Here is a 27,198-nt window from a genome sequence, read left to right as displayed (position 1 = left end):
TGCATGATGATGTTGAACAGACAGAGGAGATCCAGACGCCTGGCTCATCCTTCCACTGTGACATGCAGATGTTTCTCTGCTACAGGATTAAGACAAATGCTTTTACCTTGCTACACACTGCAGATGACCTCGAAGACCTACGTCACTGAATCTTCAGAGACAGTCAGAGACACAGAGATGCTCGGCTCTCGTCCTTGAGAGTCTGACAATCTCAGAAGCGGTTCTCTCTTCTGAATGTGCACAAATAGCCTTCATAGTCATGTAAACATTAGGAGTGTGATGAGGTGCCAGTCTTGCTGCAAGCTGGGGTTTCAATTAGAGACTGATGTTTTTAGAATAAGATGAAATGGGAGTTAATTCAAGAGCTGCAGCATCTGCCCATCCAACTTCTTCTGTACAATAAACTGATCTTTTTTCAGGTTTGACCTTGGGTTTGTTTATTCCCGCCTGTTCAAACCACTTCTGCTAGCTCCTTTCTTTGTAGATGCAGCTGCTGCATTGCATCTTCATGTTTAGCTTTTTTCATGGCTTGATAGTGTTCTGGTTCAGAGCTGCGGATATACAGTAGTATAAAATCGATTTGACTGTGTAGGTGTTCACACGTGTTAATTCATTTTTCCAATATTGCTGTAACATTTTGACAATATTAACACTTCTGTCTGCCAGCTTCCCAAGACTTCTTAATAGATTTATTTTCGTATTATTGTTTTCTGTCAGCAGCTGAGAATGTGTCAAAAGCTCTTTCTCACTTTTGTCCCTGTGTGACAGGAGACTGAATATGTGTGTTTCCCCCAGTGTCTGCACACAGAGTGGGATGACTCATAGAAGTCCTTGATAAAAGAAAATAGTGAAGATGGAATCAAATAATGTTGCACTTAAGACAATATTTCTTTAAAGCTTTTTCTGCAAATGGGAGTGCTTTATTGTTTCAGTAGTATCAGGACTGAGATTTGTACCGTTATCAGTTGATGTCAACCCACAACTATCATTGTTTGTTTGTAAACAGATCAGTTGCAGAACAGTAAAAATACATTGTGTTGACCAGTGTTTTTCAACGAGAGAGCAGTTTCTCTTAAAGCATTTGGTCTGTAAACATTTTCACAGAAATTATCTCCTGTAAATAGTCCACATATGTGTCTGTTGCTAAACATTTTCCTAAAATGAAAAGCTTTTGCAACGATTTCATCAACACACAAGTGTACTTTGGCCAAGGTACAACTAGTGGTGTGCCATGAGATTCTATTCAATGAAAATAGGAGTGTAGTGGCTTTAAAAAGTTGAAAAACACTGCTGCAGATTACCATTCATTCTGACTACTTCCTGTGCACTACGGTCATGTGACTAACCATGCTTAAAATCAAAGTGACAAACTGGACTTAACTTTTAAAACAACATATACAACGAGTCACTCAGCATGCTTCGATGACAGTTCAGAAAACCACATTATTGCCTACGTTTGGACTTTTAAATTGCATGTAAACAGCTTAGTCCGACTATGGGAGGGAAATTCTAAACTTCTCTTTGTCGGACTACACCACCTTGATAATAGCTGGACTAAGCTAGACTGGGTGATATGTGGCTTCAGTAAACTGTTCCTGAGATGTGAAGACAGTCTTATAACGTTATAAACAAACAAGTGTAACTGTGTGTGTCGCTTCCTTGGCTCTTGTTGATATCTATGGGAAACACATAACAAACCTGATATCAACTGTGTTGTCACTTGTGACACATCTGATCTGTAGATGTTTACAACCTTCACTCAGGTTGTTTCGATCATTGGTTTTCACAAAAGGAATTAGAAGACACGATTTACTGATTTAAGGAGACATTACCACCACAATGGTCACTGATGATGAATGTCTTCATTTTATTCAGAAACGATTTAGTTCCAATCGAGAAACCCGTCAAAGAACAGGAAGTTGACAATGACAGCTCCATGATGGTGACACCGTTGAACCGGTCCAACGCGCTGATTGATCAATTAGCATGATCGCTGTGTAAAGAGTTCAGTATAGCAGTCAGATATGGCTCCTCGCTACCTGTCAACTTTGTGTTTTTTTCCTCTACTATCAGTGGAAAAAAAAGGACCGAAGATCTGACCACTGTAGTCACTGGAATGAATCGAACTCTCATATATCGAGGGTGACAAAATGAGGATTTACCAGTGTTTTAAGTCTTTCACTGCCTCATCCTCATGCATCCTGTGCGGGAGCTCCGTAACAATACTGCCACTTGCTGTCCGAGTAAACTCGTTGCACTTGATGAAATGTATGGATGCAAGCCGGGGGGTGTGAAGGAGGAGTGCAAGCTCTCAAGCACCAACGAAATCAGCGCCTTTTGATACATGTAGGGCAATAATTTTCAGTGGAAAAAAAACACTGTGTTGGAGGAAACGGGAGGCTCGACAGTGGTGTGCACTGTTCCACCGCCATTGTACTTTTAATAATGAAATTAATGAAATTTTTTTCAAAGTAAGAATACGTTTGAAGCTAATCTTATGCAGCATTTTCCAGACATGTAGGACATTAGTTGTGTCCTTGGTCAGAATTACTAAAAACTGAAGGATTTATATCTACAGTGACGTTGTTTAATTCACAACGCTCGTGAAATGGGCTGGGCACCTTTAATTAAACTGTCCCACAACTTGAAGTGCTGAAGTGCAATAATGATATAATGATTTTATGCTATCATAGTCTGTAACATGTTTTCTTTCGGTCAAAATGCTGCGTGTTGATTTAAGTATTTGAGTGCTGTCCATTATTATCTTTCCTACTCTCATGCGAATTGAATTTCAGCACATTCTGCTGTACCTTTTAAACTCTGAAATATTGTTAAAAAAAAGCTACCGTTTATGATCATGTCTTCAATTTAACACAAGAGTGTTCTGTAAATATTCCATCTTTCACAAACCAAAAACACTTTACCTGTGCCAAAGTAAATATCCAAGCCAGAGAACCTCTGGTGTTGACAGCCGACTGGAGCAGAATTGAATTAGCGTCATATATACAAGGTGAGGCTGACAAAAGGAGACAGATCTTGAAGAGATGACAAGGCGGTGATACGGCGGCAGCGACAAACATAGGACGGATGACAAGAGGAAGGTAGAGCGGAGAGGAAGGAGGGGAGTGGAGAGATGGGGATGGTCTGCGAACGACAGAAAAGCACCAGGAGTGGGCAACACAGCAATGACTCAGAGAAGCCAGACAATTAAATCTGTGCTATTAATGGCCAACCTGCTTCCGTGTCGACCGCTGTTCAGTTTGTTGGCCGCTTCAGAGCAGACTGCAAACATCACAGGTAAAAGTGGAAGCATCTCCTGCGGTATCCTGTCTGCTGGACATGTTTAAAAAAACAGGGAATGCTGTTGCAAGTGGAGATATTATTGACAAAGTTTTGTCAGAATTCAACTCTCAGCAGCCCTCGTCGCCTCTTGAAGACTGTTTGGTGAATATTGGTGAAATGACGCTGTGCTGCTCAAGCTGAGAATAAAACCCAGAGGCCCTTAGGACTCGAGAAGGTTCATCACTTAGATGAGCAGATCTTAAGTTGAGGTCGCTCTGAAGTGTGAAGAATGGATGGTAAAATCAAGCTAAATGAGACAGAGTATGCTCTCATTGTGATCTCCAGCACCAGAGCAGCTGAGTTTTTGATGGAACTTGATCATACAAGTGCAGGCATCAATGGACTGTTTGACATTGAAGCAATCAATCTCCAATTAAAAAATATCTGCAGTAAAATTTAATCTGTCTTTCAGGGTTGTCCCAGCCTCGCCCTCCGGAGCAGCAGAGCCTGCGCCTAAACCCGTCCTCCTGTATTGGACCAGCAGCAGCTCAGCGTGGCGAGCCAGGGGGAAATGGGCCGGAAACTGGACCTGTCGGGGCTGACGGACGACGAGGCCGAACACGTCCTGAAAGTGGTCCAGAGGGACATGAAGCTGAGGAAGAAGGAGGAGGAGCGGTTGAGGTGAGACACCCGCTGGAAGGGAAGGGGTACGTCGGTTGAAATTCAAGTTGGCTCAAATTATAAAGGCTACTGTATGTGCGCTGATGATTCTGGTCTGGTCAGAGACACTGCTGTATCCCCACCTTTCACTGAATATCTTCTATTCCTTTGTGGAGTTTCCCGCTCAATTGTCGATATTTATATCTCTGTTAGCGAGTAAGCAGACTGTTCAGCTGCAAAACTTGAGGCGATCTAGTGACTTGAATGGCTGGATTTGGCCCCCAGGCCTTGAGTTTGATACATGCATGCCAACGTACTATAGTGTTTTCTGACCTTCAGTTCCATGTAGCGCTGAATCTTATAGAATCACACAACTCACACAAGCATGCAGACAGCTGAGGCACTACTCACAAGAGGAAAGCATTTTTATGCTTTTGTTCGATGCACTGAACTTCGTCTCTTCTTATTCTACATGCAGCACTCTCTGCAAGTCTTCCTCTCTTGTTTGGCTGTGACAGCTTCTCAGGGATTTTTTGTGAGTTGACAGGCCTCAAGGGGCTGAACCATCTGTGGTCAGATCGGTGTGTCTGGTGATATTTCAGCAGGACTGTGGCTGTTGGGATAAAATGGGCAGAAACAGTAAAACTAAATCATCCAACTTTATTTATAAAGCACTTTCCATGCTTGGTCTGCGAGTGAAACAACATAGAAATGAGATCAGAAAGGCAAAACAGTAACAGAGTTCACTCTCTTTCACCCCTAACATGGTTCCTCAGTTTTTAGACTCAAACCAAACACGTACCGGTATTAACAGCCTGTAGCAAAAAATGCAAAATGAAACAGCCACAGAACTCAAAAGCAGCTGAGTTCAGAAGCTTACATTTCAGGGAAATACTTGATCCACTTTGGCCTTTATAAACCCATCAATGACATCAAGAATAAATTCCATATGAACAGAAATAGGCGCAGCTGAGATGAACTAAACCCTGCCCAGCAGGACTGGTCACTAATTGGATTTGACATGAGCATGTTGACAAAATAATGTGCGCAGGTTAAATTGGTACACTGTTGATCCACGAAATGTGATCAGCGGCAGCATTACAGTGAACAGACGTGTCACTGCAGCAACAGAAAAAGGTCAGAGGGATTTGTCCTTCCTGTTCACACAGCACTGCTGCTGATAAAATCACAAACACTCACGTCCAGCTCAACAACGGCTGTCATGAGCAGTTTAGACCAACAAAACATTGCCGCTAATCCTTAGCGAACGGGAAAACAGAACTGTAAAAATGAAGCACAACAGAGACAGAATTGCAGACTGTGTCTATTCAGTCCTCAGTTGTTCCTGTGCACGAGTGTGTGTTCCGCATCAAACAGTGCCACTTCATGTGAATCGATGTCACATGTCAACATGGCCACTGGATTAATACACCTTGTAAACCCTTCAGACTCAGCGAACAAAAGAATTACTCACGTCTGTCAAACACAATGGAGTCTTTGAGGTTCCGGTAAGTCTCTCCCGGAGGAGTTACATGATTCCTGGATTTGGCAATTAAACGGACAAGTCAAGGTCAAATGTTTACCAAGCTGGGAGTTTGATTATTATTATAAATCTAATGAGTGTGATTTTATTTCAAATCTTTTCACATCACAAAGATTCAGTACTTGGATGTGAGCTTTTGCATGCATTGGTGTGTGTGCGAGTGGTTGTCTGTCTGTCCTTTGTGATGGACTAGGAGAGAGACCTCTGTTGGGATGGGTTGCTGACTCAGTCCTCGGCCATCGTGCAAGTCGGCTCTCAGTTTTCTGTCTTCTTAAGAGTCGTCCTTAAATGAACCGATGGAGTCCTCACCTTCTGCCATCGTAGACATATGGCCTCCTAATTCACATTCAAGGTTGTCACTTCTCGGTTCGGGACCAGAGTCCAGAGGGATCCTTTGACAGATTTTGTAATAAATTCAAGGAGGTAATTTATTGCTCGAATGAATAAAGAACTGCTTGGACCAGTGGGTGACTGACTTGGCTAAATACTCCTGTGGAAAACAGTCCTTGCGAGAGGAAGTGAGAACATCCGTGGGTTAGTTGTGCCTTCTGAGCCAGTGGGATAAGTACTGAAAGCAAGGGCAGCAACAGGCAGCATATATATACTGTATATATATATATATATATATATACACTCAGTAGGTTTTGGCCTTGCAGTGTTGTCAGTTTTGAAGCAGCTTTTATAATCCAGTTTAGGAGACAATAAGGAGGTGCAGGGGGGCGGTTCTCTCTGCAAAGCTATTGATGCCTCTCCAAGTGCAATAGGGTTTGAAGTTGGCATAAAGGCAGAGTAATTAGACATGGACAAAGGCTTAGAGAGGGCATTACTCATGAGAGAACTCCAGTCACCTTCTCTGGGCTCACACAGGCAGCTATTTCTGTCTATAATCGCTCTCCAGTCTGCCTCCTTTTGGAGCGCTCGAGTTGTTTGTTAAGTGAGCCCACGTCGGCGCCCCCCAAGCTTCCCGCTGCTCCGTAATCAGCCTCGCCGGTTGAATGGCCACCAACACGTAGCGGGCCAGAGGTTCAGCTCCTCATCCTCTCTAATTGGGCGAGTCGCACCCTTCTGTGGTGCCGCAGACGTGCAGCGGAGGCCGAAGTGCTCTCCAAACCAAGGTTGCGAAAAAAGTGTCAATAAGCAATTTGGCAGCAGGTGAAGCTTGTCCTGCTTCAAGAGCGGGGCAATTAGCATGAGTGAACTAATTGAAATACATGTGCAGTCCAGTCCATTATACATTCATATGTTTTCTGTATTCATTTCCCATGATGAAGCAGTAATTCTCCTGGTGTGTACCTGCACACAGTCTTTCAAGAAAACGCTCATTAACCAGACAGTGTTCCGAACTGTTGTCTAAATGTGGCATTGTTTTATGTCAAGTGATGCTCAAGTTTCATCCTCTTTAACCTCACTTTTTTGGAGGTTTTCTGCACTTGTTGAATTGACAGTTGTGATTTACTCTACTTGTCAGTGAGACACAGGATGCATAGTGGCACTTATAGGGGCCTTATTGTGCTTAGTTGAATAGCCAATACCTGCAGAGCAACCTCAGTCTGATGTTTGTGGCATTGTTTTCAATACCTGAACCTGAAACCACTTCTGTCCCTTCTGACAGAGATGTATAATCTGATATTCATTTCAAGTTCACAGTTTTAGAAACCTTTTTTTAAATGAATTATACTTCTATCTAGGAGGATACATGAATGCAAGTCCCCCCAAACAGACTAGTAGTTGGCCCTTGTGACGGTGGATGTCTGTTTGCGATCGACTGGAGATCTATCTATGGTGGTTTATTCAATGGAGGTTTTTGTGAGAATAAAACCTAAGATGAATGTCAGTTTCTATTATAGTGATTTGGAAGACACTCACTTTTACCATGTGAGTGTTTTTTATTCAGATTTTCCATCTACCTTTTGACCTCACTCTCATTTGTTTTTTACTGCTCAATCATTCATGTTGAATCTCAGTAAACATGATGAGGAAGAAATCTACAGAATAATGTTGTTGAAGAAGTTGAGTAGACTTAAGTTGTGCTGTCCTCAAAATGTATATTCCACTGGCGCTTTAGATTTCAGCAGAGTTGACTTCTATTCAAGCATCTACGAAAATGTCAGCCATGTATGGCGGAAAGGTCAACAGAGAGCGAATAACCTGTTCATGTGATGCAGTCCACACTCTGACATTTTGGTCTACAATTGGAACACCTGGTGGCACGTATCTGAGTATTTTAGGCATTAAACACAACTTATAATTCTGTATATATATATATATATATATATATATATATATATATATATATATATATATATATATATATAAAAAATAAAGGTTGAGGTTAGATGCCTTAGAAAGGAGAGGAATGAAGGTTAGCCGCAGTAAGACGGAATACATGTGTGTGAATGAGAGGCACCCAAGTGGACAGATGAAGTTACAGGATGTAGAGATAAAGAAGGCGGGGGATTTTTTCAAGTACTTAGACTCAACTGTCCAGGGCGATGGAGAGAGTGAGAAAGAGGTGAACAAGTGGGTGCAGGCAGGGTGGAATAATTGGAGAAAAGTGTCAGATGTGATGTGTACAAAAGGGTCTCGGCAAGGATGAAAGGGAAAGTGTACAAAACGGTGGTCAGGCCTGCAATGTTGTATGGTTTGTAAACAGTGGTAATGATGAAAAGACAGGAGGCAGAGCTGGAGGTAGCAGAGATGAAGGTTCTCTCTGGCAGTGACCAGGATGGATAGGATCAGGAATCAGTATATCAGAGGGACAGCACATGTGGTCAGGTGTTTAGGAGACAATGTCAGAGAGGCTAGATGGAGATGGTTTGGACATGTACAGAGGTGGTAGGAAGATGTTGAGGTTGGAACTGCCAGGCAGAAGGTGGAGAGGAAGGCCAAAGAGGAGATTTATGGAGGTGGTGAAGGAGGTTTGAGAGAAGAGGAAGCACAAGACAGGGTGAGATGGAGGAAGATGATCTGCTGTGGCAGAAGGGAGAAGCCAAATCGTATGTTGAGATCATAATTCTCTCCTGTTGCTTCATTCACTTTTGCAGCAACAGTAACTCCACTGTTTGATCTGACGTCTTCATCACGCCTCTCTTGAGCATCTTGTCTGCCCATGACCCTGACTGTCAGGTCCCTGCTTCTTCTCCCTTGGACTGCTTTTCAGAATTTTTGCCGCCATGTCTCCAGTAACTAATTACATTAGTCCACCATCACATTTTGTAGCTGTTGCATTCACTTCAATATCCAAATAAAGAGAAGAAAAACTTTCAAAGAAATCTTGCCTGACAGCAAATTGAAAACCACACGAGATCTGTGCTTCATCTCTGCAGCTGTAAACAAGAGCAACAACGAGCTCGGGGGGATAATTTGGGGAGATCACTTGTGACAGCTGAGTGAGAGAAGCGCTCACAGAGCAATCGTTTGAAAATTCACCACAGTTGTTTTGAAGTGGATCTTCACAGAGCGAGCTGAGCTTTTAAAAAGCCAAACACGGACGGTTATTGAGTCTGTTACGCCGCTCTGAGCGCAAAATGATGTTAATGCCGGCGATGCTAAATCCCTGGTGAGATTTATGTAAAAGAAACCACTGAAACCCACAAGAGAGGTGCTTGTTTGTTGGTCGATGAGCCTTAACTGAGGTGATCGCCAGACCCAGCTGCTCTATATATCTGTGACAGGCATGGAGCGTCCTGGGCACGTCTTCATCTGAAGAAATCTGTACAAGTTTGACCGAGAAGAGTGACTGAATCAGTGCTCTGATGAAGGAGTTTCTGTCCTCTGGAACTGCTGAGCTTGCTGGATTGCTTGACCTGATAATGAAAAATGAGCCCGTCGAGCTTTTGTGGCAGAGTCAGTTCTGACATGGTTTGGGTGTTTCCAGCCGGGTCAGTGTGCTTCTCCTCACTGACCTTAGTCTTTGTCAGTGGGGGCACACAGATTACCAGTCCAACGATCACTGATCCAGCTTTCCCTGTCAGTGTTTCAGTCATTCATCAGCATCAAGGTTTAGTATTCAGGAGGCGGCCAAAGTGGCAAACAACTGAGCATCAAAGATCCCTTTATGTGTTCTTAAACGGTTGCTTAAACCCTGCGAGGCAAGTTAGTTTTATTCATTTTTTTCTCTTGTCTTTTGTTTTGCCATTCAGTTCATTTATGTCATCATCCACTTATGTACGATTACTTCAGGTCACTATTTCCATGAAAAAAAAAAGGAATGCCCTAGCCAGGTCACCTGTTCATTGATGGGTAGACTATTTGTTTAACCTTTAAATGAAGGGTTAAAATCATCTTGGCTTGGGGGTCATGTCCTGCAATGGGTTTCCCTAGCAATGCCACAACCCCTGGGATCTTGGAGTGCCATAGCTTTTTAAAAGGGATTGAACCTTTGCCAGATAAGGTCTGGACCTTTTTCATCTGCAGTAAACAATTTAGCAGATTAAACAAAATATCTCCAGAGAGTTAATTTGTCTGAGAGGTGAGGAGATGGAGGCAGGACTCTGTTGAACTGGTTTCCCAGAGTCTGTTTCGAGAAACTGCATGCAGCTAATGTTGCGTTTTCAATGGCAGCTTACGGTGGGTTTCCTCGCTTCCCAGGATGTTGTAGAACATTGAATAAGAACTAGAACATAATGATGATGCATCATGTTCAGGCAGGTTTGGGGCAATCGGTGGGGATTTACACTGTTCACCCCTGAGATGGCAGCTATTGTTGGAGAGTACGATTAGATACTTCTTCGTGACATGTTCTTTGGAGGCCGTCACATGCCTATGAGGTTGTGATGGGGTTCGACCTATCCCGGCTACATAGGGCGATAAATGGGGGCTGGAGGTGGACAGGTCATTGGACACCCACCAACACATCTGTTCATGTCACCAATCAAGACCTGTTTCTTTGGACTGTACAGGAAAACAACAACAAATATGGAGTATAAAGTTCATATTGGAATCTTTTTTTTCATTGGCGAGGCATGAATTGAGGCAGCATTGTAACTCTGTTGGGGAGATTTCATCTGTTTTCCTAATGAGTAATAGACCCATGTGCACACAAACACACGCCCGTGCATTTTATGTTTATTATTTTATGTTTTGTGGGGACCTCTCATTGATGTTATACTTTCCCCAGCCTCTCACGCTAAACCTAACCATCCAAAACAAAACCAGGACCTGAACCGAATATAATGACCCAGTTATTTTAAAGTTTTAACCCTCAAATTCAGGCTTTAAGTTGTGGTGACGGGCAAAAGGAGGCGTGCTTCTAAGAGTAAAGCGATATAGGACAAGAAAAAAAACACACATTTGTTGCGCTATTTTTGTTACGGCCTCTTATTGCCATATTGCTTTCCCCAGCCTCTCACCCTAAAATTAACCACCCAAAACACTCGGCTAACCTTAACCAGGACTCTGAACCAAACTTGCGCCGATTTATAATAAACTACTTTTACTGGCGTTTTAACCCTGTAAATTTCATGAAGACCGGCCAAAATGTCCTCACAAGTATGGCAAAACATGCCCACACACACTTATATTTCACAGATAAGGCATAAATGCATAAGGTCCCCACAAGGAGATGTTTTGTTCCCTACAAGTAAGGATAAACCAGGTACACACACGCACACACAAATGCACATACTCTTTTTCAATGCATTAAAGCCGGGTCTTCCGAGAAGCCTGTCTTCCCTCTCCATTAATCTGGTGTGTATCGGGCTCATCACCAGAGGTGTGTGTGCTTGACATTTTGCTCAAGTTAAAACTGGCACTTCTGCCTCTGCGTCCAACATCAACTTACAAACCTGCTAAAAACACTAAGTAGTGAAATGGTGTTTGAGTGGCTGTGGCCAGAGAAAAGGACAGAGTTTATTTTCTCAAAGTGTCACTTTTAGCCCCTCTATTTAAGGTTGCTCCTCGCCACAGTCCAAGAGCATGAATACCGGTCATTTAACAAAAATGCAGTCTGTAAGTGTTGTAATGGAGTGGTGACTCGTCAGGGGGTGAACTCAGCCTTTACTTTGGATTGTCACTTCACTGTGGGATGGATGGAATCAATTCAGCATCGTCGCAACACACGGCCAATTTGATATGTGCATCTCTGAATCACATACTGTAACCTGACCTCAACTGAGCCATGTGCAGCCTGGAGGCCACATCTGGTCCTCTGCCTGAATTCATATGGCCGTCATACGCTCAGAGGGAAACTATGAAGGTGACCTTGTTTTATATATATATATATATATATATATATATATATATATATATATATATATATATATATATATATATATATATATATATATATATATATATATATATATATATAATTGACACCTCTGCTTTAGATAAAAGATAGAAAACATGCTTTTCAACACATTTCTCTCAATAAAACAGATGCCTGCTTGATGTTAAATTATCAGTTTAATCCATTTGGCCGGCGGTCTTGCACTTATTTACACCTGTTTACAAGTATAAAGCCAGCATTACTGCTTCAAGTGCTGATGAGCTCGTCTGGTTTTGATTCCATCAAAGGCTTTTTAAATCCAACAAAAGCCACATCAGAAGTCAATGATTTGATGAAGATTGCCGTGATTTTTTCTTGCTCAATTACGATAGAAATATTTTTTTCCTTTGGCTTAGTTTGTACTGACAGTGATGGGTATTGCAGACTCTATTTAGATGAGCAACAACAACAGGTCGACCAGACTCAACGTGTTGGTCTTTCTTGTTGTCATGATTTTTGAATGACAAGCGAAAATTGAACCTGATAGTTTACCTTCCCCACTAAAGTTAAATCTGAAGCCCTTTGGCTCCAACTTGGTGTTCTCTTTAATACGCTCTACTGCTGCAAACATGTTTTCTCAAGCAGATTGTGTTTTCCTTGGAAGTGAATCAATGCTGTTGAAAACTCGCTGACTCTTGACAGTCGACCAGAATCCAAACACGGAGAACAGACTTGACCAGCATTGCTGCTTCTAAATCAACCAAATGAGAGATGGCACTCCAGAAATGTTATTTTTACTTCAGCTGGATGTTCCTGTCATTGAAATCATATTCTTGGTCACACTTAAAAATAAATAAATAAATCAATATTGCAGAATTGTGTGTACAGATGTTAGTTTTCCATGGCAATCTGGAATCCAAACCACAATTTAACCAGACTAAGTGGGACCCAAATACTTGACAAGTCCCCCCAGGGTACCCACCAATTTGCTGTGGTGAGATTATATAAGAGTTTGGCCAAAATAGGCCTTCAATGAGTGTGTTTGTGATGTTGTTGTGTTTCAGTAGAGGATGCGTTTTGAACCTGGTCATTCAGGATTAGACTTCAACCACAGCTCCAACTGGCAGGATTCATGGATGAATGTGAAGAGGCAGAGGTGATGCTGTACCATCAGTCAGCGACTTGGGTGTCTTGGGAAGGGAAATATGAAGAGGGAGGTAGACATAGATCCATGGAGACCATTCTGTCGTGGAGAAGAAAGAGCAAAGCCAGAAGCAGGAAATGCTAGAGGAATTATGTCTTTCAGGTGGAACATGTCTGTATCTCCGTATTGAGGCAGATGAGCAGAAAAAAAATGAATGTACTGGTGCATTTCTTGATGTGAGCATCACTGCAGATAAAAACCACAAATGATAAACTACAACTCCAATCTGAACAGTATTGTCACAGCTGTACAGGGTTTATTTAACGCTTCTCATAACTCTTTGAATATTTGATAAACTGAGTTAAGCTCTTGCAGTCAAAACATCTCTTTCCTCCTACTCTTCAGTAAGGTTTTCCTTGTTTCACAAACCTGCTATTTGATCTCTCAGTAGCTCCACCGGAGGGTTGCATGATCAAACAGAACTTTTTCACTCTGCTGCAGTTGTTTCGCACATGCTCGCTCGCATCATCAAAAGAGTCTTGTTCCCTCACTATAGTTTCATGGTTTTGGGCCACTTAGTTGTTTTCGAGCAGCACGTGTTCCCCATGGTTACCATCCCTGGCTTGCTCACTGTTTTCTGGAGATTATGAGTCACCGCTGCTGGCATGGCAGACTCATGTCCTCTGTTTGATGAGAAGAATGTTCATCTGAACATGTCTTGTTGTGTTCCATTTCAGTTACGATGACTCGCTGTGTAGTTTCCTTATTTAGTCAGCTCACAATGTCATTAAAAAGATGACGAATGGTGATAAGACCATCACATTATGATGCATAACATAAAGTGCAAACATTTCAAGTGAACATGTGAGATGATGGTGACGTGTGAATAAAGAAAAAACACTTAAGAAAACAAAAAATAATAATAAAAACACAAAAAATCTGAATAATCTCTGAAAAAATTTAATAATTTATTGTTATTAAAAAATGATTTGCAAGTGTATTTTGGTGTTTGCCAGGACATGTGATGATGTCCCTACTAACTCACAGGAGGAGGCCAGGATGGATGTGAGGCAGTCGTGAGGAAGCTCCAGTGCTGGGTGAATGTTTTTCGTCAGTCGTTGGTGAGACACAAGTGATGGTGATAATGTTAGCTCTGCTCCATTAGCTGCTGCTGATGGAAGTTTGTGATGCTTTATTTATGTGTCTCGGTGGGTTCGCTGCAACATTCACGCATCCTTCGATCCTCTCAGCCGCATGATAGAGATTCTGCATCAATCGCGACGAAAACTGAGCGCATGATTTACAGTCAGCTCCTGGTTCCGGTACAGTAGATTGCTCACCGCTCTTAAGTGATGTATGTTCTCTCACACGCCATCTCATTTTAAAAGACAGTGAGGGGCAGCCATGTGGGGAAATATAACAATAACAAGGAGCCATTATGATTCCAGCCACTTCTGTACTGGGAACACTGCCATTATGGATGAGCTCAGCGCTGCAGTCCTCCAATTACTCGCTGAGTCAAAAAGTCAAAGAGCCAGCTGATTAGAACAGTCCGGCCAGACTGACGCAGCTCCTTCTGTAATGAAGTGACTCTGCAGCCAGGATATCATAGACTGCAGCAGCGTTCCTTCTTAACAGGGTAGTATTAATGAACCGGGCGAGCACTGCTTCAGTTGAATCATTATTACAATAATATACTGTCTGAAGATCCCAACCTACCCATCTTTCATTTCAGTAAAAACTAAACGTTCATTATATCATACTCAGTGTGGATCTTTGGCAAAACAGCGTGATTTTACTTTACTTTCACAGTAAAATGACATTGCAATAGCGGTCTACCTACCATTCCAAAATTGTATTTAAGAATACTTTCAAGAATTACTTTTAAGAATGTTTCATGGGAGGAGTCTCCATGGACAATGATGTTTGTGGATGATACAGTGATTTGTGTTGCTACTAAAGAGGTGGAGGAGGAGCGCTATGAACTGGAGAGAGGAGGAAAGAAAGACAGCAGTATGCGACAGAGTTCATGTGTGCGAACGAGAGGTACATTCAGTCAAAAAATTTGGGGTGAATCACCAGTAGCAGGCTGAAAATCAAAGGAAGTGAAGATGAGAGGGCAGGCACAGAATAGAGATATACCCAGAGTACAGGTCAGAAACAAAGGCTGCAATGGCAGAATATGCAGCTAGTCATCTGTAGAATTACTTTTTAGAGAATATCTTTGTGCAAGAATTATTAGAATAGAGATTAGGCCTATTGGGGAGACTCTTGAAAAAAGGGGTTTGTCCACCTCATGGTCCTTAGGAAATGGCAAAAATGAATTCTACACCTTTTAAAACAATTCAAAAGTCACCAAAAATGAGATTTGTAGTTGACCGATGATAAGAAAATAGAGCAAAAACAGAGCGTCCCGATTTTCTCAAAAAGTCATGTTTAAATCTTCGAGTGACATACCATTTTGAAAACCTCATATATATGGCTACAAGTTGGCGTAGTTTTAGTATTGTGCACTTTTTTCTGAGTGTTGATTTTAGTTAAGGAGACCTGTGCAGGGGTGGACATGTGGAGACGTGAATTGAAAAAGAGAGATATATGGACAAAGAATCTTATAAATGGAGTTACCAACAGTGTAGACATGAAGTGGAAAGGGTGATGAGGACAGATGATCAAGAACAAGAGTCGAGGAGGGTTTAGTTCTTCATTTATGTCTGATCCACAGCTTCGAGAGCACCTGTGTCCAGTGTGTGGGGCTTGTATATTGTGCTTGTGCTTGCGTGGGCTTCCTCAGGCGCTGTGGTTTCCTACCATATCCTCCCAAAAACATACAGATGTTTAGTGATTGTGCTGAGTTGTCCATAGACATGAGTGTGCATGTGTGGCCTGCGACAAGTTGGAGACTTGTTTAGAGGGCTGCCTGCCTCTCGCCCCTAATAGCTAGACTCCCACCAGTCGCACGACTGATGATCAGGTGAGCAGAAGAAAGTAAAGTCATTTGATGTATGTGTGTTAACTGTTAGAACTTCTACTTCTGAGGTGAATTATGGGACAGATCTAAAAGCCAGTGACATCATATTAATGACAACAATATGAATTGTCTTATCTGGAGTAGGATTTGCTTTGTGGTCAGATGGCAAAACAAACAAAGTCTTTATATTCCATTAATGTGTCGGAATAGATTTCTTCCTGACATTCCAGAAATGAGCAAATAAAAATGAAGGAAGACATGATCTTCATAACCCCAGCAAAAGGAAATAGCTGCTCTTAGATGGCTACTTCTTGAACACCAGACAAATGGCTTTTAATATTTCCAATGAGAAACAACTGATGGTAGAAAGTAAGTCATGACTTGTTGTGCAACAGTGAAGAGCAGAGCTCATGAAAGAGTCAAACCTCTGGTCGCGCAGTTGTGCGCTGTCGGCTCAGGTCTGGCCACCGCCACATCTGCATTACCAGTTGTGGTCAGCTGCTGGACAGTGGCGGTGAGGTTGAGGAAATATGTTGGACATGTGGAATAAATCAAAGTCCCTCGTTTGATTTAGAAAACCCAACATTCATCTTTAATTGCAATTAAAGAAACAGTAAAATTTGGTTTTCATGCTCCCTATAAAGGGATTTTACTGCTGTCCGGCAGACACAGTAGGAAAGATGGACGTCCAAGTGGATGAAGTGTGACGCTGCCTGCAGCCACTGCTGCTTTTCTCGTTGTGTTATTTTCGACGCGCACACTGTAGCCCAACCACCCTGTCGATTAGCTTTATTTAGAGCGATTGTGTTTTATGGCTGGGGTTTAAAGAGCTTTGCACAGCTGCTCAGCTGGGTTGCCAGGTTGTGAGACGGTCACTCGTGCATGTTTATGAGGTTCAGTAGCTTCAGGTCAAAAGGTTTTCAGCTGTTACATGAAACAGCCCAGAGATGTGGGCATTTACGAAAGATGACTTTTTAAAAAATCATTTGACTTTTAATGATATTTACAATTCCAAAATGAACACCAAATCTATTTGTTTGTATGTAAGCGTGTGTGAAGCGATGGAAATGTTAGTGCTGTTTGTGTGTGCCTTGCTGCAGGTATGTGTTTACTTGTATTTATTATTCTGTGTGGGTCCAGTTTAATGTGTTTGGCAACAGTTGATCCCGCTTGTTCCAAGTTTTCTGCTTTAAAAACACAGAAAAATATCTCTGCTGCGCTGTGAGAGACAAAAAATTCCAGCATCCAGTCCATAACTGCATCGCACTTTATTCAAGAAGCAGGCGCTCGGAAAAATTCTTCCAAACCACTGAAATGTAATTCCAGCATCTGAACTTTCTTCTCATGATGGATTTCTGTAACCTGCCTAAGGGTGGCGCTGTTGTCCAGGTTGTTGTGCTGCTGACGCACAACTCTTCACTGTGGACGATTAAATTACAAATAACAACCTCTGTAAGTTACATTTTATCTTTAACAAAACTGTAACACGATTTGCATCCCGTACTTTTCCTTTAAGTGACCGTTGGTTCCTATGAATATAATACAGCGAGAACTATTGGAGCCTGCGTTAATAAGAGAAAGTTTCCTTGTGTCTGCTTTGAGACACTTGAATATTAAACCATGTTGCAGTGAGAGTAAATGTTTTAAGGATCCGCTGTTTCTTAACCGAGACTTTCTCAAGGGGTGCAAGTATTTCTGAGAAACAAAAAAAATAACTAATGAAAACATCTGAAACTCGAAAATGACGGTTCTTTTTAGTCCACCAATGTTTCTGCGTGTTAGTCAGGAAAGCGTCTTTATTGTTCACAATCAAACTGATTATTTATAGTGTCAATTCAAAGTGAAACGGCACATGATCAATAGTCATCCCAAATAAGAATGCAGATATGAAGTGAAGCTGTAGCTTCAGTAAACCCAGAAAATACACTCTGCTCAAAGTCAGTGAAGCGTTCTACAAATTCACTTTGAACAGTGCGACAACATTTTCCTGGAAACATCAATAAATAAATAAAGGAAGACAGAAACACCCCCTCCAGGTCAATAACGGTATTAACCCAGATTGTCCATGACTAATATTTAGTGGAAAGAGATTCTATGTCAGGTTAAAACATACATTTGCGAATCAATGACGGTCCTTTCACCAAACATATTGATCCACATGCTTTTACCTTACCTCACCTTCACCTTCACCTTTCAGCCAATAACAACCCATTCTGCCTTTTTATATGATGCTAAAGATGCTAAAACATTTATCAAGTAAAAGGTCTGCCACAATCTGCATCTGGAGACAACAGCAGTGCATGAGAAATACACCAATAAGGGCCAATGAATTATGAAACACTATGAAACACGACGCCTCTGTCCACAATAAAGTCTAAAAATGAAATTGGGAAAACTAAAAAAAATTCAACAAACAAAGGAGAAATCTTCCATCCTCCCCAAAGCACAACACAGTCTCATTAATAAAATATTAAAAAGACAAGACAAAAGGAACAGCATCTCACTGCTGCTTCAGGCTCAGGAAACACAGGGGCAGGAGGGAGTTTAAGAAAAAATAATTATGATACGGTCTACAATGTACTCAACTAGGAAATAAAAGCATTATTTATACACATTATATGTGTACTAGCACAATTTTAGCTTGTTATTAAAAATGACTATGAAAGAATTTACATGTGTAATAAATATATAACAAATATATTTATGACACTTGTCTTGACAATTATACAATGAAAAAAGCAAGATACTAATAGTGTTAAGATAAGAAAAATGTTGGTACAGGGTTTGGAGCTAATGCTAGGAGAGGCATAATTGGCTTGTTTTAAAAATTGTTCTCCACCTATGAAACTTCATTGCGCACTCAAAGATTTGGGTTTTATGGCAGGGAAATAAGCTCTTACGAAAACAGCTACAACATGAATTTTCACAATATGGTGTGGAGGAGTTTGGCGTTGCGTAGGCTTCATAAAAAGAAAAATTCCAAACAAGTCATGAATGATTGTGTTTTGTTGCGAGAGTGCTCTCACGTGCTTTAGTCTAACACGATAGAGCGTTTCAATCCTATTTCTGCGCTGAAGACAAAATCTCACCCGACAGCCAGTCAGAGGCAACAATGTTTTCACTCACTATCGCGGCTGGGGGAGAGACAGCCGGAAGGGAAACACTCCGGGAATTGTCTGTTTGAGCTGCACGAGATTATCGGCATAGCAAGCGGGACTGGAGAAAACACTTGTGTTATGTTACGAGTCAACTGCTCCACGCTGATGGGTCTATGTGCGGGGGGAGTTGGGTGAGGTGGGAGGGTTGGAGAAGAGCTTTAATTAGCTGAGGTTGTCATTCTCGCGATTAAACAGTGATTTGGAAGCGTTCACTGTATGAATATGTGTGCGTGGTTAAATTGGCCGTGCTGCGCCGAGGCCGGGGTCGCAGCATTACACAGCAGCCGCCGTCTTATCTGCCCCCACATTGAAGTGTTCACTGGTACGTTAATGGACCTGAAATGAATCAACGTGATGAGTTTGCGTCTTGGGAACATTCTTTTCACAGATCACAGCAGTTGAACTCAGGAGCCTTGCTTAGGTGTCCCGACACTGCTCTGTTGCGCCTTCCTGTGAATGCAGAGTTTCCCGGGAGAAACCCTGCAGACCTTTTTTTGAACATCATCAACAAACATTCTCATCAACTGTTAATGATGCAATATGAGCAGACCTTTCTCCTCTTTCCTCCCACAGCTGCATCAGTAAATATTACATGAAGTCATCCAAACAACTTTTATGTTTGTTTCATCCCACATTTTCACTTTATTTCCGCATCATTATATAAAAGCACGTCATGCCTTTTTACATAATGATATAGGACGAGTCCAGTTGTAGAAAAACAATCTCAGAACTGGGGATGGAATGTCACTTTTGTTGTGATGAATAATACCTCAACACTTCTCCAGCCTTGTGATCCAAAAAAGGAACTTATGAGGGAAATGAACGTCAACAATAGAGGGCAATCCACCAGAATGGAAGACAGATTTAATGTGGGTGAAGAAAGAGCTGAGCGAAAAGACGTGCATTATGCCAGATATCTCATGGACATTGCTTACTTGTGAGGTCTTGCCTGACTGTCTGAACCAGCTAACAATAACTTAAATACAAATAACACAAATAAAACACTAACCATAAGGAACAATAGAAGATGTCTACACCAGAAACGGAGCGAGGAGGATAAACACGTAGGGAAGGTTGAAAAACCTGAAAACAGAAAAAGCAAGTGAATTAATCTCAAACCTGAACAAACGGGACAACTGAAACACACTCGGAAACTAAACACACGAGGCTAAACACACACACACACACACACACGCACACACGAGGATCACAATAACACAGAGAAACAGAAAAGGCAAGTTCAATTAATAGCACTCACACTTGATCAATAAAACTAAAATGAAGCAAGTGAGAAGAACAAATAAACACCATACGCGGGAACAGGAATATAAATCAGAGTCACATGAGATCGGAGGGTCGAGAGGGAGAGATTTACCATCGGAACGCGAAGTGACCAACTGGCAGCACAGACTGGAATCTTTGCAGACTGATCAGCAGAATGAGATCCAGCTGTACTGCCATTAAGCTAGAAACAATTGGATGAAAACAGGAAGCAAATGAAATAAGAAAATAAAAGCACATTAAAAAAAACAGAAATATGACACTGTTGAGGCTTTCGCTCTCTTTTGACTGGGTAGCTCTTCTGTATGGTCTGGGCCTCTTGACTGAGGGTGCTGCCCCTGTGACCTCATGTATCTGAGGTCAGGGCTTGGATAATTGAGACTCTTTGGCAAAGCATAGTACAGTAAGTCCTTCCACTGGTGTGCTGATGATCTCTAACTGTATCTGCCTTTAAAATCAAATAAAGCTGGGTATGACCTCCTGGAGTGCCTCAAAGTAACACTTAAATGGTTAAGACTGCAGGTCAAGAAAACTGAATGGATTTGGAGATCCTTCTGTTTTAAATGGTACTCATAGTGTTCTGGGTCCCTTGCCATCCCACTTCAGCTTTTTAGACAGTTCTTTTAGAAAAATAGGTGAGTGCAGTGGTCCAGTATGTTTTTTTTTTCTTTTCATTTCAGAATGTTGTCTGGGTTAAAGCCATACCTTCCAGCTGATGTTTTCCAGTGAGTTATTCACCTCATCATCAGTTGCTGCCTGGTCTAGTGTAACTCACTGTACTGCACTCTCGGTCAGGGTTCCCTTTGTCGACTCCAGCTGGTTCAGAATGTCTCTTTGCACTGGCTTTTAATAAAACCATAGCGTCCTTTTTACAGTTTTTATTGTATTTATTTTTATTATTTGGTATTCTTTTGAAAAAAATGTATCCGAGGTTCATAAAAATGACTATATTTTGGCTATTGCTTCTGTATTTGTAATTGCATACTTCTTTTTACTGTTGCATGAAAAGCTCTTTGGTCAGCCCTCGATGTGGAAATGTGCTATATAAGCTCCAACTAGCATGTTGTTGTATGAGATATGTACACATCTCACTTCTCTGATCAAACCTCGTCAAATCTGTCCAACTGACAAGCTCGTATGCTGATCTTTGTTTTTGAAAGACTCAATCTGGAATAATAAACCAAACATTTCTTTTGTATGATCCTTATATGCAAATAGGAGCTTATGCAACTGTTTCTTCCCCCCATATTTAGGTTTAGTTTGCTCTGGGCTGAGCCTGTGGGTCAGCATGGGAATAGTCGAGTCATTATTTAATAAATAATGAATTATTAATGCAGTTCAGGCTCCACACGACAAGAGAACTGTGGTGGTGATTTCATGTAGAGCGCTGGAGGGTAACTCTGAGCCAAATTTCATTCTCATTCTATGCGAGAAGGAATAATTTAGCAGGGGGATTGATGAGATTGAATTCATGGTCATACTTCATTAGGGCAACTTTATTATCCTGAAACAATCTTCGGTCACAAGGATGGATCTATAAAGCAGCTTGATAAAAAGCACACGACAAGCGGCGAAAGAAAAGATACCGTCACCTGCTTCTGTGATCCAGGCCTATGCATAAATACGCAGAATGAAATGATCATATACTTACTGTCTACAAACCTGGCTCTGTTGAATAAGGATCAGGATAAAACTCAAATTCAGTGCCAGTGTTTCCACAAAACAGGGACCTGAAATGTGCCTTGATGGCATCATAAGCTCCTGTCGACAAACCCGTATGGTGTAGGCCAACAAACTCTTTAGCTTCAGTAACAGAAGAGATGCCGAACTGTTGCGTGGCAGAGGGATGCTCTAATCTTGCCTCTGAGCACGTATGCCTGTTCTCCTCAAAAGTGGTAGAGTGTCATAAGATATGGGTGACAGAACTTAAAACAGTGAGGAACAAGTGGCAACCATAGGCCTTGCTGATACTCTGCACTGATCATTTCACTGCTGAGCAGGAACTACTTGGCCTGAAAGTTCACTTCAAACAGGTTGTGAAACCAAGCAAAACCCTTGGTTTTCAAGTGTGAACTAACAGGAATGTACTGTACTGTCAAAGCGACGGAGAGATGCAGCTGTGACAAAACCAGAAAAGAGCAAGTATCTTTGAATGTTTTGCACCTCTTAAGAGACCATAAATGCTGAGTTACCTATTGTAACTTCAGTTCTATGAATACGTGCGATGCCCTCTTTGTCAGCGTGAAGAGCCACACAAGTCGAACAAGAGCTCAACTCACGCAGATGATATACGCCGATGCACTTGACACACGCGGTGTGGCCGTCGAAATGAGGCATCTCTGCCTCACTAATGTTACAGTGTTTCAAAGACTCCATACTTCTAAGCATCCGATGATGATGACGCAGGAGGACGCATAAAGGCGAACAGTGGGGTCTTACGGGGAGAGGTGGAGCCTTCCTGGGTGGAGAGCCAATCTCAGGCGTGAGGCGGGGCCTCGGAGTGGAGGTAACCAATAGCAAAGCCGGTTTGAGGGCAGAGCACGTATGACGTAGAACACCAGTTCATTTTCATCTTTATTTTTACATTTTTTTTCCATTCATTGTATTGGAGCCAATGTTTGACTCTAACTCTGACAAGAGTTGAGTGGTCACTTCCAGAACTACGTGGTTTGAATAAAAAGAGGTCCTTTGTTTACATGAACCTCTTCTTTACTCAAAAAATGCTGCTTTTGCTTTGCTCACATTTTTGCAGACAGGCTCGCAGCTTCTATGCTTGTTTACAGAGTTGGTACCTCATGACAATAGTTATGACAATGGAGGTTTGCACTCTTCTACACCAGGGTGAAATTTTTGGTAGTATGTGGACGCTGAATTTCATTGAAATTATTTGTACACACGGAATGAAAACACCATATTTCCTCTTTTTGTTATATTATGTCTTGGTTGCCACGATATCAGAATCAGGAAAACGAATCAGAAAACTTTATTTATCCCAAGGGAAATAAAAAAAAAAAATAAATAAAATAAAAAAAAAAAATATATATATATATATATATATATATATATATATATATATATATATATATATATATATATATATATATATATATATATATATATATATGTCAGTGACCCTTCAAAGTAGATCTCAGCAGCTGGTCAGAGTGCAGTTATATCTGTGTGTATGCCTCTCTTTGTGTTGCAGCTGTTGCAGTGTTCTCTGTGTGCTGTAAAACTGATGATTATGTAACTGCTAAAGTCGTGAACAATGCAAATATTGCATCATCAACTATGCAAACATCACTTATGCATAATCCTGATGACATCACAAAGTTGAAACATTTTGGAGGGTTTATTTCTATTGTGAAACATTCACAGTCAAAGCTGAGGGGGAGGGAAGTGTGGGAGGAAATCAACTGAAAACCTTCTGTTAATATGTTTGTTTGGAGTATGATAATAGTGGGGAATAGTAGTGGGGAATAGGTTTGGGAAATCCAAATCAGTCCTGGTCATGAACATCTGTTACTAAAGTAAAATCCATGCGTCACTAATTGAAATGATAACTCATGTTTCCCATTCCACCCATTGTAAAGTCATATTTAGTTCTCAGTAAGTTTGCTTCTTTCTGACTCAATATCTGTCTTTGAAATTGTTTCGCTGACTTCATTGTTTCGAGCCTGCTGCTTCCTGCAGTGCTACAAATCCTGTTTACGGCACGCAGCGCTCGCCCTTTATTTATTATTGTTGCGTGAAAACATATCAAGAGTAAATTTGATTTCTTGATGGGCTTGGTGAGAAAAAAGTCATTGTATTTCTTAAGCGACATCCCCTAATTGATCGACTGCTCTCACTCGTGCGTGCTGCCCTGTCAGTCATTTCCTGTTGCCATGACGACACCGGCTCCACGACTGGGATTAGCTCGATTTTCGAGGAAATTTTGGATTAAGATTCATCAGCATGTCTGACACGTAAACATTAGCGCTGTTAAGATGAGGGATGAATGGTTGCTTCCTCTTCCCGCGCAGATCTGGAGCCAGCTTTCGATTATCTGACAGGGTGGAGGTAATATCCTCCAGCGACTTCATACATCACTTTTTTTCCCTCTCTTATCTTATTGCTTGTTGAAAATGAAATACGTGTTGTGGCCAGTTTGATATTTTGCTCTTGCCCAGCAAGGTATGATCAGACTTCAGCTAAGCTCATCTTAATATCAGGATTAATGTCCAGATAAGGATTTGATCACTTTTAATCCCTAATGCATAGCTGCTCATCTCCACATGTCGCCAGTCCAGCTGTGCATACATGTCCTGTGGGACACAATACACATGTGCAGCTGTTTATGTCACGGCAAAGATTATAGAATGTTCTCTGTCAGCACCTCCTACACAAACTGCACCATGTTGAATTTCCAGAATGCTGAGCAGCAGCACAGGGGTCTCCACCCCTTCTCTCAAGGCACTCTGGGTAAATATATTGTAATTTTATCAACGGAGGTGGACAAAGTTTTGTGAAATACTGGAGTAAAAGTACAACTAAAGTAATAACAAAAGCAGTCTCTGGTGAAAGTAAAAGTGCCCTTGGAGGTTTTATACTTGAGAGTTGAAGAGCTGTATGGTCAGCATCTCGAGTGCCAGTTTGATAATGAAGAAAGTCGGAAAATCCCTTGGACTGTTAGTCTCTGCAAATAAGGACTATCTTTAGTTAGTACAACAAAAATCAGACACTTCAACTAGACCTGGATCTAAAACCGGTTTGTTATATCAGATAGTCGACATGGGAAAAACCCTGATAAAATTCCTATGTTATACATGCTATATACAGTATATCAAGTACAGTTACTTCCGTAATTCCCGCACTATAGAATGCACCCGAATATTAGCCACACACACTGAATTTAAAAAGGAAATAAATTTTGTTCATACATAAACCACACCAGTCTATAAGCCGCAGTCTGCATCTTAGAAAGGTTACAGTGCGTCACTTCTTAACTAGTTTTGAAAACAGGGTCCACCATCGAGACTGACTCAGCAAACTCACCAATGTTCTGAACTTGAATCATGAATTTGTCTCATCTTTTATTTACATCAATGCGCTCAAAATGTGCTGTTTTCACCCAAAGTTCCGACACCACAGCCGGTCTCAGCTGCTGCTTCTTGTGTCTGGTCCTCCAGGAGATCAGCTCTGTTGGCGGAGCTGCAGACACGCGGGTGAAAACAGAACATTTTGAGCACTATAAGGTCAATAAAACGCCTTTGATTTCATCAGTTTGATGTGATGAGGCTCAATGTTTTGGCAGCGTGATGCTATTAAGCCTGTGAAAATCCATATATTAGCTGCATCATTCTGTTAGCCGCGGGGTTCAGACCAAGAGAAAAAAGTAACATCTTATAGTCCGGAAATTACGGTAGGTATTTGTGCTTTGTTACTCATTCAGTGATGTTGTTATCATGAATATAAGATCTGTTTCAGTTCTTACTTCCGAGATTGACTCATTGATAACATTCGTGTTACATCCCTGCTGTCAGCATTAGCTACGAGACGCAACCTCAGTGAAGGTCGACTGGTCGCAGTCCAAATTTCAATCTGTAATGAGTCTATACATCTTCATACAGAGCAGAGCGTGCGGGAAAAAAGAAACCCATCGGTTCATGTTAGATTTTTTGACCCGACTTTGTCGATGTGCTAATGTTTAGAACTCCTCTTAAATGATGCTTCATTAGCAAGTGTCACTGTTGCTTCCAAGAAATTGGAGAGTAATTTTGAGAGAAGCAAAAACAGCGAACAAGCGACCTATATAAGTATTCAAATATCATCTTTGTTTATGAAGCTGCGATGACTGAAGTGAAAACCTCCTCGCCGTGCTCCGTGGGCTAATTAGTGTGTGAAGTTGTCTCTTTTAATCACATCGGTAAAAGACACCAAACTGGCGTTCTAACTTGTGATCTGTAGAAGGCTTCCCTCAGTGGCGGCGGGGGTTCAGTCAGCACGTAAACAAGCTCTCCTGTCAATTTTGCAAGGTCATCTACAAAGCATCTAAATTATTTCTGCTGGATCAATGTTTAAAGACCTGCATGCCTCCCTTTCTGTCTCACCGCTCTGCTGTCTTTGTCATTCTTCCATTCTTTGCTGCAGGGGCTTTCATAAACACCAGGACTTTTGATCTAAACAACACATTTCCTTCAACCGGAGCTATTGGATCTGCATTTGCCCCTAATTATTCTTCTCAGCTTGAAGCATCCTACACTTCATTTTCTGTCCACCCGATGCTTCTGCTGCTCTGTGCTGAGTGAGGAATACGCTTGGCTCGCTGGACTCTCATCCCTGGAGGGTCTTTGCAATGGCCCTCTAAGAAGCACATCTAATGCACCCATGAGTCCAGTCAATGAGCCCGCAAAGCTTGACATACTGTAACAATCTGAGGAGAAGAGAGGACAGAGGAAGAGCGCACACACACAGGATTGTATCTCTATATTTGTGCGGACCGCTTATTGCCATCGCCGCATCATGCGTTCTCCGACTCTTAACAAGTAGGTTTGTTTCCAAGAATTAGTCGCCTCAAGCATAGCCATACAAGGACATACAGTACATGCACACACGTTTGTATTGCTATCCCTGAGGACCTCTCATTGCGATGATGCTTTCCCCAGCCTCTGCCCCTTAACTTAACCCTCCAAAACACATGGCAAACATTAACCAGGACTCTGGACCAAACTGAAACCCTATTATAATCACTTTGTTATTTTGAAGTCTTCATCCTCAGGTTGGGGATTGCGGGGACTGGCAAAAGGTCCCCACAAAGATATAAGGTCCCCACAAGGTCAACAATTGGTCCCCACGAGGCAGTATAAACACGCCAAAGCCCATACCCACGCACACACACACACACTCAGCAATTTATATTTCAATTAGTAGTAAACTGTTTATGGAGTTTGACAGTGGGGCACATGCACACAA

At 41.7% G+C, this 27,198-nt stretch overlaps 1 protein-coding gene across 2 annotated transcripts in view; it reads left to right on the top strand.

Moving 5' to 3' along the window:
* myripb (myosin VIIA and Rab interacting protein b) overlaps positions 1-27,198 on the top strand; it is a 105,380-nt gene that overhangs the window by 4,013 nt on the left and 74,169 nt on the right. For both annotated transcript variants that reach the window (XM_053859888.1, XM_053859889.1), the window contains exon 2: positions 3,755-3,963. In XM_053859888.1, coding sequence (XP_053715863.1) covers positions 3,854-3,963 — 110 coding nt within the window. In that variant the 5' untranslated portion in view covers positions 3,755-3,853. The remainder of the gene's footprint in view (positions 1-3,754; positions 3,964-27,198) is intronic.

This window comes from Synchiropus splendidus, chromosome 3 (genome assembly GCF_027744825.2).
Source record: "Synchiropus splendidus isolate RoL2022-P1 chromosome 3, RoL_Sspl_1.0, whole genome shotgun sequence".
NCBI lineage: Eukaryota > Metazoa > Chordata > Actinopteri > Syngnathiformes > Callionymidae > Synchiropus > Synchiropus splendidus.
This window is presented reverse-complemented; position numbering and strand designations above follow the sequence as displayed.